Source organism: Athalia rosae, chromosome 1 (genome assembly GCF_917208135.1).
Source record: "Athalia rosae chromosome 1, iyAthRosa1.1, whole genome shotgun sequence".
NCBI classification, from domain to species: domain Eukaryota; kingdom Metazoa; phylum Arthropoda; class Insecta; order Hymenoptera; family Athaliidae; genus Athalia; species Athalia rosae.
In genome coordinates, this window is record NC_064026.1 from 5382978 (window position 1) to 5395518 (window position 12541).

At 44.1% G+C, this 12541-nt stretch overlaps 1 protein-coding gene across 9 annotated transcripts in view; it reads right to left on the reverse strand.

Moving 5' to 3' along the window:
- Positions 1 to 12541, reverse strand: part of LOC105684161 (atrial natriuretic peptide receptor 2) — a 106256-nt gene that overhangs the window by 35480 nt on the left and 58235 nt on the right. For 8 of the 9 annotated variants that reach the window (XM_048660009.1, XM_048660007.1, XM_048660014.1 and 5 more), the window contains 6 exons: positions 9395 to 9527; positions 8589 to 8666; positions 7675 to 7752; positions 7055 to 7159; positions 5393 to 5639; positions 4682 to 4840 (listed from right to left, as the gene is read on the reverse strand). In XM_048660009.1, the coding sequence (XP_048515966.1) occupies positions 4682 to 4840; positions 5393 to 5639; positions 7055 to 7159; positions 7675 to 7752; positions 8589 to 8666; positions 9395 to 9527 (800 nt within the window). The remainder of the gene's footprint in view (positions 1 to 4681; positions 4841 to 5392; positions 5640 to 7054; positions 7160 to 7674; positions 7753 to 8588; positions 8667 to 9394; positions 9528 to 12541) is intronic. The other variant, XM_048660008.1, reaches the window with a different exon arrangement.

A 12541-nucleotide genomic window follows, 5' to 3' on the forward strand; every position in this document is an offset into this window, starting at 1 on the left:
CTATTCTCAGACGAACTTGGAAAAAGGTATTACCTACACAGGCTCGCCTGTTCCAAAGGCAGCCTTTGCACCCTAAATAACCACCCCGTTGGCCCACACCTACCGTTCCATCCACTTCAATCTTTCTCAGACGTCAGCTAGTAGGACACGAGACGACGGAAGGCGGCTAGATTACTTGTAGAAGAATGCCACGGTCTACATCGGGTCTTACCCATTTAAGATGTGGGTATGAGGCGAGCACCGGCAAACTTGGCGACTACTACCGCATTCTTACAGGGTTATAATTCACCCGACTTCCGCACGTCCTACAGGAAGACGTTATACGATGCGGGGTGAACGGGTCACGGGTCAGCGAACCTTACTCAGAACCTTATCCATCCCCGTAGATGAAGGATCGGGATCATTTATTTACTCGAAAATTATCCACGCCGCAAGTTTCATTAGAAGGATAATTAAACCTGTTTTCCGCGGCTTCGTAGTGTTTGCCCAACGATTTTGTACGATCAAATAGTAAAACGGAAATGGTGAAGGGGAAATTCAATCGGGCCGTGAATAAATGACCGCGAGTGATCGGGGGTGAATTTTAGCGTGTCACCTAATTCATGCGTTCATGAATCCAACGAAAACATCACACACTGCACACGATCGGATCTCAGGGATATGATGCATACGAAGATAAGCTTGTTTTCTGCACGATTGGTGTTTTTTTTTTTTTTTTCTATTTATCTATCGGAGGGAACGAAAGGGGAGACAAAGAAAAAAAAATTACAGTAGCTTGATGAAAGTTGAATTTGAGTAACGAATGAACGGCGTGATAATAATACGGTTCTAACATCGATGGTTAAAAATCACGAGTTCACGTGTTGGTGTATATATCAACGCGGCAAGGACCCCGTGCGTCTCTGGTCGTGTGAGAGCCTCGACTGAGCTTTCATCCCTCAATTTTATCCACAACTCCGATGCGAATGCCGCCCCGCGACCTGCGACCGCGTGAAATGTCGTCGATACCCACAGTGTTGGTCGGTAAAAGCTCAACCGGAAGTTGAAACACCCCGGAGTAACCCGCTGCGGGGGTTGAAAGCCTCCCGGGGGTTGAAAAGCTCGCAAGTTCTCAAACGGTGGCGCACGCTCTACCTTACCAACGCAAAGCGGAAAAGCTCCGGACATACTCGACGCGAGCTTCACGGAGCTTTTCTGACCGATGAAACTCAATTTATCGACTGTGAATAACGATGGCGCGTAAATTCTACCTTAGGCTAATTCGTGAATCGATTCGAAAATCATCTATGAACTTGATCTGAATGTTTTCTATTCTAGCAGTAACGATAAATGTAGTTCAAATGAATTTGACTCTAATTTTAGTTATTTTTAGACCGTAAATGTGTTTCGGCAGAACTTTCCGCTCGTGATCATTACGAACAATGAATACAATTATTGTTACGGCTGGGGAAATGGGCGCTGAACTTTTTCCGGGATTTTGATCCACGTACGAATCGAACGATAATGAAATTCACGGTTAATTGGTCGTCGGTTGATACAATGGGGAATCCTAATGGCGAGGGTCAAATGTACAGTTGTCATAACATAACTACGTTGATCGTAGACCCGTTAATTAGGGAGACATGATTCGCGGATTGATAATTACGGTTGACTAAGTTACGGAACATTCTGACCTCGTGAATCGGACAGAGTTACCATGACAACGAGCGTCATAATATCGCGGCCGTTGCAAATCCGGAACCAACCGAGCACGGTGTGAATCCGATGGGTTTAGAGTAAGTTGAAAGAAAAAAAAAAAAAAAAAAAACGGAAAGAAATGGAAAAAATAATAGCATGGGGTGAGCTGACATCGCGAGAAGAAGGAGGAAGTCGTATTGAAATAAGTCGTTTAAAATTCTCCGAGGCCGCGAGACTCACCTCGAATTTGAAATTTTGATGGCCCCATAATTCCGGCATAGGAATATGCTAATGAAAATTAAAGAGTAGGTAAACGCGGACGAAGTGAATGAGCAAACTGAGAATATACCTGTTATTTTAAAGGGCGCGGAAAAATTCAATTATCTTTTATTACTCCTCTTCGGTATTTCCGTTTGCTTTTTTCCCCTCCTATGTTCCTTTCTTACGAAAACGTATACGAGCCAGTGCGTGGAAATAAATCAAGCGGCCACGATTTCTCTCGCAAAGTGTGACTAACTTTTCATTTTTACAGCCGCACAATAAAATATTGCGCGAAACAAAGAAACTTCGGAGAGAGGGGTAAATATATATAAGTGGACGGGGATATGAATCTTGGGAGAAGCTGGAAATTTCGAAATAACGAACTCGATGCGATGCAGATCGGAGCACGCGCATTCCCGGGTGGAGCGTTATACGTTAATTAGATACGCCGAGTATTTTCATTCCCGATCCCGTCGACGGTCTCCGTCATTTTCCACTTGCGTAACCACTCGCTGCAGTCATTCGAGAAGAAAGCAAAAAAGACAGCGGCTGATAGAGAGACAGGTGGCCGTAAAACATCCTTGATCGTAGCTCCCTATCGCTAAATCGGGAACAAGAAACTTATATACTTTTGCCCAAGAAACGAGTAGCTGTCGCGTAAAGTTTCGCATAAAAATACACAGTAAAAGAAACCGTCGAGTACTTTTATTATTTCGTTTTATTTTTATGCATTGTTTCTTTATTTCTTTTTCTTTTTTAATCAGCTAATTATAATCGAGGGTTGTGTAACGATAACTTTTAATTACGCCACCGTGAAATCGGAGAAATATAGATACATACCTAATACTTTTCCCGAGAGAAATTAGAATAGGTTACATAAATGAAAATGATTCATCTAATTTTTTTATCTCAACCCGACGATTAATTATCATCATACACGTAGAAAAGTTTACGCGACGACACGCAAAAGCGTTAGTAAAAAAAGGTAGGTTGGTAGGTAGGTATGGAGCTACAGAATAATCCACGCGCTTTGCGTTTCCATGGATAATTCCGCAAACATTCGTCGTTGAGCTTATGGCCCGAGGGATGTGGAGAAAAAAAAAAAAACGGTGTAACAGCCCCGAATATAGGAGGGATCAGATGCAAAAAAATTCCCACTAGGTAGTTCCTGTTATTCGCAGTTACAGTTAACCCTAACGACCTAATTTCGCTGAAATTTGTTCACGGGCGATTTCACCACCGCGACAAAATACAAAACGAGTGACTTGGTCCGATCGTAAATTACGCGAATAGTTTAACAGGGTTTTTATTCGCGTTGGGTATTTCTCATCGCACCGAATTTTTCTACACCACCTCGCACTGTCGTCCGTTATTCTCGGTGGTGAAAATTTCGTTCGGGTTCGACACAACGCGAGTCTCCGGACGTGTGTATCGCAGCCAATCTTGCCAACGTCATCCATAGCGACTACGTTGTTAATCCGCTTTCCCTTTGAACCGGTGTAATTACCATTCACAATGTAAATTACATTACGCGCCTACGCCGATGAAAAAATATCTAAATCAATTGAAAAATAAAGTACGCGATGTGTGCTACACATGTGTCAATGTCAAATGCGTAGCGTACGTCTAAGTAAACCTGGTAAACGCGCGAATATCCGACCTTTATTTTTCATGAATATTTTCTCGACAGCCAACGATGAATTTCCAAGAAATTACCGAACTCCGCTTCGGCCCTTTGACCCAACGGAATGACCGCGCGAAATACCGTCGATTTTACGCTCGCATAGATGGCACCGTCTGGCTAATATCAGTGCGGCAAGAAAGTGTTCCTTCTTAAATCCCGAGGGAGAAATGTTTCCCGGTTTATGCAAGGCAAACACCCTTCTCTTCCTCTACCTTTCGCTCCGACCCCGCCGGGTCAAAACTTGCTACCGCAAGGGAAGAGCGCGGCCGGAATTCCGTATATAGTAGTAAACCAACCGAACTGGGGATACCGCAACCATATTTCTTAACCGCGTACGACCACGTTCGCTAAAATTTATGCGAACCACCCTCTGCAACGGGAAATTATAAAACCCCCCGACGTTTCAACCACTTTCGAATTAGAACGTCACAATCGCTGGATACGTTCGAACTGCCGTACGATCTCTCGAAACGATCGTGAAAAATAAGGGGACATTGATCGTTTTTCGAAAAAAAAAAAAAAAACAAGAAGCGTGAATAGCAAATGAATAGATCATTCGCTCGAAGCGAAATAGAAATCATCCCGAGGGACGACGAAGGAGAGGAAATCGGTACACGGAGAGTGGGTTGGGAAGAGATGATCTCTGTGGGAGCAAAGCAACCCCGCCTACTACAAATGGTCTGCAATTTAAAGCACAAAACGGCTGCTCAGCGACATAAAAAATATGGCGTTGTAAGCCCCGCGTAACCCTCCTCGCCCTCGCAACCCGGTCGAGCTTCTTCGGTCATACTATTACGAGGTCGTCGCGCGGTCGTTGAATAAGACGAGTGCACGGGGGTGAAATTCACACGGTTATCTCTCGCCCGGATTTGAAAATAAATGGAGTCAAGGTATCGCCGAGGGGGATCAAAGTCGAGTCGAAATCGAGAAGTTCGTACGCCGACCTAGCGAGCGATCCGTCGCGAAAGTTTTTCGAATTTTCGGCTACTTTGAACGATCAATTGGCGCGTCTTCGAAATCCGATTGGTTTGAAAATTTTCCATCTAATAATCCACTCACCTTTGGGCGGGGTGTCGTTGTCGTCTCCCAGGTAGAAAGGCCCTTGACGTACGACGATCTCGTGAACGATAATGGCGAAGCTGTAGACGTCACCTTTTTGCGTTCCCTCCGGGGGACGTCGATCCAGCCGCAGAAGTTCCGGCGCCGTCCAAAGCTGCTCTGTATCGAGGTGGTAAAAAATTAATCAGCATTTCTCGACTCTCGTCACCGCAGTGAATAATATCGCCATCGAGCGAGGCCGACGGTTTCGCCAAATCCCGACAAGAGCAGCTCGCACGCGCCTAATTTCTGGCGCGAATAATTACGAGAAATTAAAAGCGCTAATCTACTATGCAAACTCTTCCCGGGTTTCGTAAATCCGCGGACGAGGAAAAGCCTCGTACAAAAAAGTCCTGTGCGGACCGAAAATAAAAAAGAGCACTCAATTACCGCTCACACTCCACTTAATCGAACGCTCCGGGGAAAATTTTTAAACTCCCATACCTGATACTAATAAGCGCGATGTCAACGCTTCGAGAAACGAAAAAAAGAGTACACGGTGTATACGTAACGATCGATTTTTTCGATTCCTTCGCGTCGGAAAAAATAATTATCCTTTGTCAACATGAACGCGGATGTAAAAACGGTACGACATTTCTGTGTACGTATAATTTAATGAAAAATTTATTCTATTTTATATTTGAAATAATTTTTAGATGATTGATTAATTACTTCTCCACGATGCGTAGCTGTCCCTATCTTCGTCTAGGTCCGTTGGTGTCGGTCTCCGTAGTTCGTGGAGTCCGAAATCTGCGATTTTTAGTACAAATCTCGAGTCAACGACGCAGTTGGTGGACTTCAGATTTCCGTGGCTCCTCAATTCGGAAGCGTGTAGATACGCCATGCCCCGAACAATGTCGTGGATGAGCGAACCCCGGAAAACTCGGTCCAGTTTTATTTGATCATTTTCTAAAATATCCTGAAATAAAGATCCGCAGGATATGAATATTCGATATGGACTTATGCATTGAAATCCCCGGGCTGCCGATGCACATGCGGAGAATCAGACACAACAAGCAGATGAGAAGAGGAAATGGTACAGATCAAGCGGAAAGTTATCTTACAAGTCGGATGCTTGAAAATCATATTCGCTCGGTTCGTCATTCATTTTATTCTCCCGAGTTGCCGTGGCGATTCGCTAACAAGTCCCTCGAGCAATCAGCAAGAGAAACATTTGTCCATTTATACATTTACATAAACACAACGAAACGTGATTCAAAATAAGAATACCTAGTATTCCGATCTCATTTATCACCCGCATTTCAGTTGCACTTCCAAATTGGTTAACTAAAGCAGGTTAGCAACTAGACGAAACTCGATAATCGTGTCGCGCTGCAGAGATACGAGGATGAGAGAGAAATAAGGCGAAGAAAACGGGGTTCTTAACTCGTCATAAAATTCCCGATAAACTCAATTTTACGAGCTCCGCGAGCTCTGTCTTCTTTGAGCAATAATAAGAGCGTGACCTGTAGCGGCAAGGAGCCAGGCGCGGCGAGATCGAATAAAAGAGACGAATTTCGTGAATTTTTTCTTTTTTTCCCCCCCATTTTTTTCGTCAATCTACGGTACAAGACTTTCCATTCCGCTGTTCGAGTCAACCGTGATGACGAAAATGCTTCTACAGCGATCATGGTTGACCGAAGATTTATCTGGCGGTGATTGCCGAAAAGAGAATCGTCGATCGTTGTTCCACGGAAACAAAATTTACTCGCCCGACCTCGTGTCTTTGTAAATTTGTTTCGCTCCCCTCCTTTTTTTCACGTGTAGAAAAAACAACTACAGCATATATCTCGGTCCACTAAACCAGAAAATTTGTAAAGAAAAGACGGAGGCGAAGAGCGAAACCCCCCGAAGGGTATAAGACGCTCGGTAAAATGGTGCTAGACGAGAAAACAACAAAGGATCGGGGGATGAAGGAAAAAAAATTGAGAAAACTGTTGCGCACCCTCTGATCTTTCATTTCTTACGTCTCCGCTACATCCTCGTCGTCTCTCCAGTTTGTTAAACTTTATTTAATATTCTTCTGATTTAATTGTGTCTCGAGAAATTTGTTGATTTTCAATTTTCTTACACGACTTTTTTTCAAACGTTACGAGGGGACGTTATTATCGCAGATATGACGTTATGCAGATATACGTCGGAGCAATTAAGCCAATTACGATATCGAGTGCAATCCGCATCGCGGTGCCGCTGAAAAGCTTCGAAGCTACGGCATTTATTACCAGCATTCCTCAAACTTCACGGTTATCACAGAGCGCAGATATCGTGGAAATTATTATCGGTGAAAGAGAGAACAAGTGAATGGCGTTAATTTTTCTCGATGAATTTTCTGACCTGAAGTGACCCCTTCGGACAGTATTCGGTGAGCAGACAACAGTGCGGCGGGTCAACGCAAGCTCCGTAGAACCTCACCAGGTGATCGTGTTGCAGGTCCTTCATCTGCAACAGTCAGATACCACCACTCATATGAATAGAAACCATTGATCGCATGCAAATGATGCAGATGTGGGTGCAACGCAACTATTTCACTACACGCGCGTTACGCCCCGGAGAGAAAAGTTTCAGATTTCTATTCTCCTCCGTATCTCCGTATCCGATATTATTCTTCCCTCATATGCGCACGGACGATATTCCGTTTGGTTTTTATTTTTCTCTGATTATTTCTTACGGTGGAGTTTCGATCAGATTTGTATTTCCGAAGCGATTTTTACGACATTTGTCGCTGACAACCAACTACCGTTAGGTTGGATTGATTTCGAATATTTTTATATTACCGTTCGAGTGTATCCGGTTACATGATATGTGAGAAAGAATTGTTAAATGTCTCGTTAGTTTTATCCCAGGGAAAAAGGTAATGAGTGAATACAATTTTTAGTAAATGTTTTCGAATTGAATTTTTTTTTTTTTTGTTTGGTGAGAAAAAAATTCAATCGCTTATTAGATTCGGCACTCACCCTTTTCAACTCCAACAGGAGCGGTCTCGAGATTTCTACCTTGCTTCTGGGGATCAGCTTTATAGCGACTTTGGAATTCTGTAACAAATTATGGAATTTTATTACAAATTTGGATACTCAAAAAATTGTTCGATCTATCGATATGAAATAAAGTCATCGAAATTATATCTCCTCGTTCGCTCCTGCACTACCATTATTTTAAAATGATCGATTTGGTCGGAATACCATTCGAAGGTGCATAGGAGCAGAGCTGCCGCCTACGCTAGAGCAATTTTAATATCGCAAATTAATTTTGCCCAGAAGATGAGCAAAAAAAAAAAAAAAAAAGAAACCCCGCAAATGCGAAGTGCATTGCTGCTGCTACGGCAACGCTAATTTTAAGAAGCGGAAAATCAGAAGAAATTAAAACTCCGGTAGTGCAGGAGCAGCCTGGAAGATGCGAGCGAGAAAACTATAAGTTGAGACAACTTGGCGTTTGCGGTGAATCCTTGGAAACTAATTTTCCCGGCGTTCATTCGGAACCTCTTCCAGCTCGTAATTCACAGCACTTTCAAAGACTACCCGCGATATTACGTCTGGTAGCGACCGGAAAAAATGGCGAGTATAATTAATATCCTCAAATTCCACCCGGATTGAAAAATCGTTTCAAAACCATGCCGATGCCTGGGAACGTACGGAGAGGATTGTTCGAACCATCGAAATTTAATTGCAACACAGATCACATTTTTCTATATCTTTTGCCGTTTCCTCGTCATCCGATAATGAGCTGGATATTCTTTTCCCGAAAAAAATTGGGAAAAAGAAGAGTATCCAAAAAGGGATATTTCGTATGCAGCGAGCGCAAACGGTAACCTACACGGAGAATGAACGTCGAGTGGTTTATTTTAATGAAAGGTAAATGGTGAAGTGGAAACCTTGTATATTCCAGTGGGTACGTAGATTTGTCTGTCTACTCCACCGGCCATACTTATGTTGTCCTCCGAGTACATAGTCTGAAAAATAGAATTGAAAAATCTACGTTAGTAGAGTCTCAGCTAGAAATGCAACGAGGTAAGAACGCTAGCCGGCCTTATCGGAATTTCGCTCCGCCGTGCACTCGGTGGAGAAATCAAATTATCACCGCTTCCAGCGTTTGCATGAGGCCACTTCAAATCCCGGGAATTTCACGACGAACAAAGACAGAAACGCGGCATAAAAATCCCAGCTGAATTCCGCACCGGCGATGTGTAAATATTTCTTATCCCTTACAACAAACCGTAAGGTGAGAACGGATCGAATCGGGAAGGAAATATTCGCCAGTCGGATCGGGCTTCGCGCGGAAATCGATAGCGGGTGAATTTTAAAAATTATTTCCGAAGGACTAACGCAGTCACGTGATCTTCCTTCCGAGGTATTATATTTCGCCGAAACAACCTGGATAAGCTCCTGAATTTTATCTTCCGTCTGGTCATTTCGCGGAGCAATTTTAACCCGAAAATAATAAAAGAAAACACGCGATAAAGGCAATATTTCAAAGCGCAAAAAGCGCGGTAAAAGCTGAGAACCTTGACTCGTCTCGAGGTTCATTTATCCCCGGTAATTCCCTCGTAAAGCTCCGCCAACTTCGGGCTTACAGGTAAAATCCTACAATGGAAAACCTCGAAAGGGATCCGACAATATTTTTTCGACCTCCGTGTTCGAAATCGTTTCGATTTTTTGACGACCCTTAATATAAACTCACGAGCTGGCTTCCTCGGTGTTTATTGGGCAGGGAGTAAGTCGATCCTCTGGTCTTGGCATGCGGCATCACCAGGATATCGTGCCAGTGTACTTTCCACGTCATAGATGCTATTTCTGCTTCGAGTTTGAAGTGCCTGTAGCAAAAAAAAAAAACAAATAAACGCTCCATTAGTACGATTATCTTGACCACGTAATTCGTCGGTCTGGCTCCCGTACTTTGCGGTCCGCACGTGACCGTTCGGGGATGTGGGATGCGAATGGAAAGGTCGATCGGAGATCGATCGGGTCCGTGGAATTAATTGTGACCCCCGAAATTAATATTTGCATTACTTCGCAAAATTAACAGTGCTCGTCTCTCGACGTCCGGAATTTCCCTCATAAATTTCTCGTCCGTCCGATCGCCAAATTTCCCTCTAGTTTATTTTTTTCCGTCTTCTTCTCCTTGGCGTTTTGTTCGGGCGGGGGCGCGTAAATATCGATTCGAGTCGATCGAGGGTGGAAGGCCGCCGAATTTGCCGGTGGCTCGACGCAATTTTCGAGATCAGAGCCTCCTAACCTAGTAGGTAAGTGAATTTGAATAGAGAAAAGGTCGTCGTATTACGCGGCTGGTTGAGTCTCGGACTCGACGGTATGGATTTCCGCGAACATGATACCGTTGCGTGCATATTTTTCGTCACGAAGGGCGGCGATGCTATTCGTGAATAATTGGAACGCGATGCCTCGCCTCGAGTTCGGGTTTCTCTCCTTGTTCGTCATCCCGTTTCCCTAAAATACAATTTTTATTCATTCCTCTTCCGAACCACCAGCCCGGTAATAATATCTCCGCGTTATTATTCCCTACCTACGTCTGATAAATTTTTTTGACATACAGAATTGAAAGTCGCCGCCTAAAGAGACAACACAATGAGATATTCAACTTCACTCGAGCCGTGATTTCTTTCACGATACAATTCGGTCGTGCTCATGAGAAAAATATCAGTTGTATGAAAATTAGATACTCGAACGAATTCAATGTGACTGATAATTATAATTTAACGAAATTACAAGTATCGCGATTCCTGTCTTACCTCAAAGAAAAAATAAAAAAAGAGAAAGAATTCGTTCGCGATTGCCCCGCGGCTTCGCTCGAGTTGGCCGATTAAACTTTTCAAAGTCTCGTCAATTTTGCTCTTGATACAGGATCGAGTTTTCGGGGCGGAAAAGATAAATGATTCGATGTGACCGAAAATTTTCACGGGCACGGGATCCGTTATCTGCTTATAATCTCTACCGGAAGACCATAAGTCCAACACTGAGAACGCACAAAGTTGGACGTTGTTAGCAGTTTTCCAAGTTTCTTCCAGTCGAGTCCCGAGTCGAAATGGGACTTTGTCGGCGGTGTTGCGAGAGTATGGAAAAGAATACATTAAGTCGTCGAGTGGTATCTCGTATCTAACATACCTATGTATAGCTTTCAAGTTAAACGAATGAAGTCTGTAGCTGCCAGGCACCGACTCGCAAGCTTTTAGCTCGCGGTGGTAGCTTTACCGGGTGCTTTATCTATTCGCAGCGAGGACGAAGGGAATTCGATGAAATAAAAGGTGTGTTTTTCTCCCTACAGTTTCACGAGCGTGTTGCAGCCTTTTCGTCCTTTTTCGTTTTTCTTCTACGATCCCTTTTCCCCCTCCCCCCTCGTAGATAACTTTCTCGCTGTGTCGGCTACTCCGTGCAACAACCTTCACGCGAGACGTCTTACCGAGTACGTCGCTACGACAAAGGAATGCTTGTAGTCTAATCTCGAGCGGGTACGTGTGACGGATACAGTAACTGATCCAGGACGAGGACTGTGAGGTTCGGGGGTGAGGTTTCCAGGAGCCCGAGGGATCTGCGAAATTCCCTCCGTGGGCTGCCGTTACAACATCTATCTCCGGCGGGATAATTCACCTCACAATGGACTCACAACCCGGGCTGTACACGTTAACTACGCATAGTTCGGCGTGAAATTGAGCTGCCTGTTTTCTACAATAAACCATATCTATGGGCACGCCTTTACTCACGGCTCGAGTACGAACCCTACAGCTTTGTCCTCGCTTCCTCCCCCCTCCTTGTTCGTACAATTGCTCGAATCTAGAAGCACTTGCCTCGCTGAAACGCGGCTGAGAAAATTGACGGTGAGCCCAAGCCCGGCCGTGACTCGCGACGAAGAGGGATCGTTTGATACCTCGTTGAAACGAGGCACCGGAGCCGGCTGATTTTTTTTTCAAACACGTCAAACGTGCGAAACCGCGATGTGCCGAACAACGGTCAGCGAGGACTGTGAGGAGCTTTGCGGTTTCACCGGATCAAGTCAACCGCTGAACGAGAGTGCTCGGCGGTGGTCAGCGAGATCATGTAACAATGATGGAACACGTCCGGCTGATGTTTCGGACGTTCAAGATGATCCGAAACTCTGATTTTCTGAGCCTGGGGTCGTAGATTTTTTCTCTTTTGTCATTCTTGCCACGATTCGCGGCACGGTTATTGGCTCTTTCGATGGGGTGATTTGCGACCGATTTGCCGAGAGCGATTAACGGTGATTCCCAATCGCGAATTTCGTTCGGGTTAGAAGGAAATTGAATCTGGTGTTCTCTGAAAATTGGGAAACAATAATCACCCTGTTTCCATTAATGAGATCACACGCTCGTCGGTCATGAATTTTAATTAATGGCTCGCGAATGACGCGGCAAACAACGATCGGGGATGAAAAGCTTTTTTGCAGCGATTGATCGATCGATCGATTTCTAAAATCAATTTTCGCACCATCGCCGTAATTCTAACTAGAGAATTCAAAGGGTTCGTGAAAAGCGAGAGGACCGAGGGTACGAAATTCCACGGATGAAAACGAAAAAGAAAAAAACCAAGAGATATATAAATTTAAAAAAAAGTCCAAGGGATTTGATCGGGTTTCGGTAATTTCACGAGAGATTTGAGCGATATCATAAACCAGAATTGAAAGGCAGATGTAAGCCTTCGCCGGAGAAATACGAATGGAAAAAAAAAAAAGAGAAGAGAAAATGAGTATTACACACTCAAGGTATAAAAGCACCTCCAGTTACAGTCAGATCTATTCCTGAACTCATTGCCACATCTTGAAGATTCTCTACCATCAGCATTTCTAAGGTATTATTAT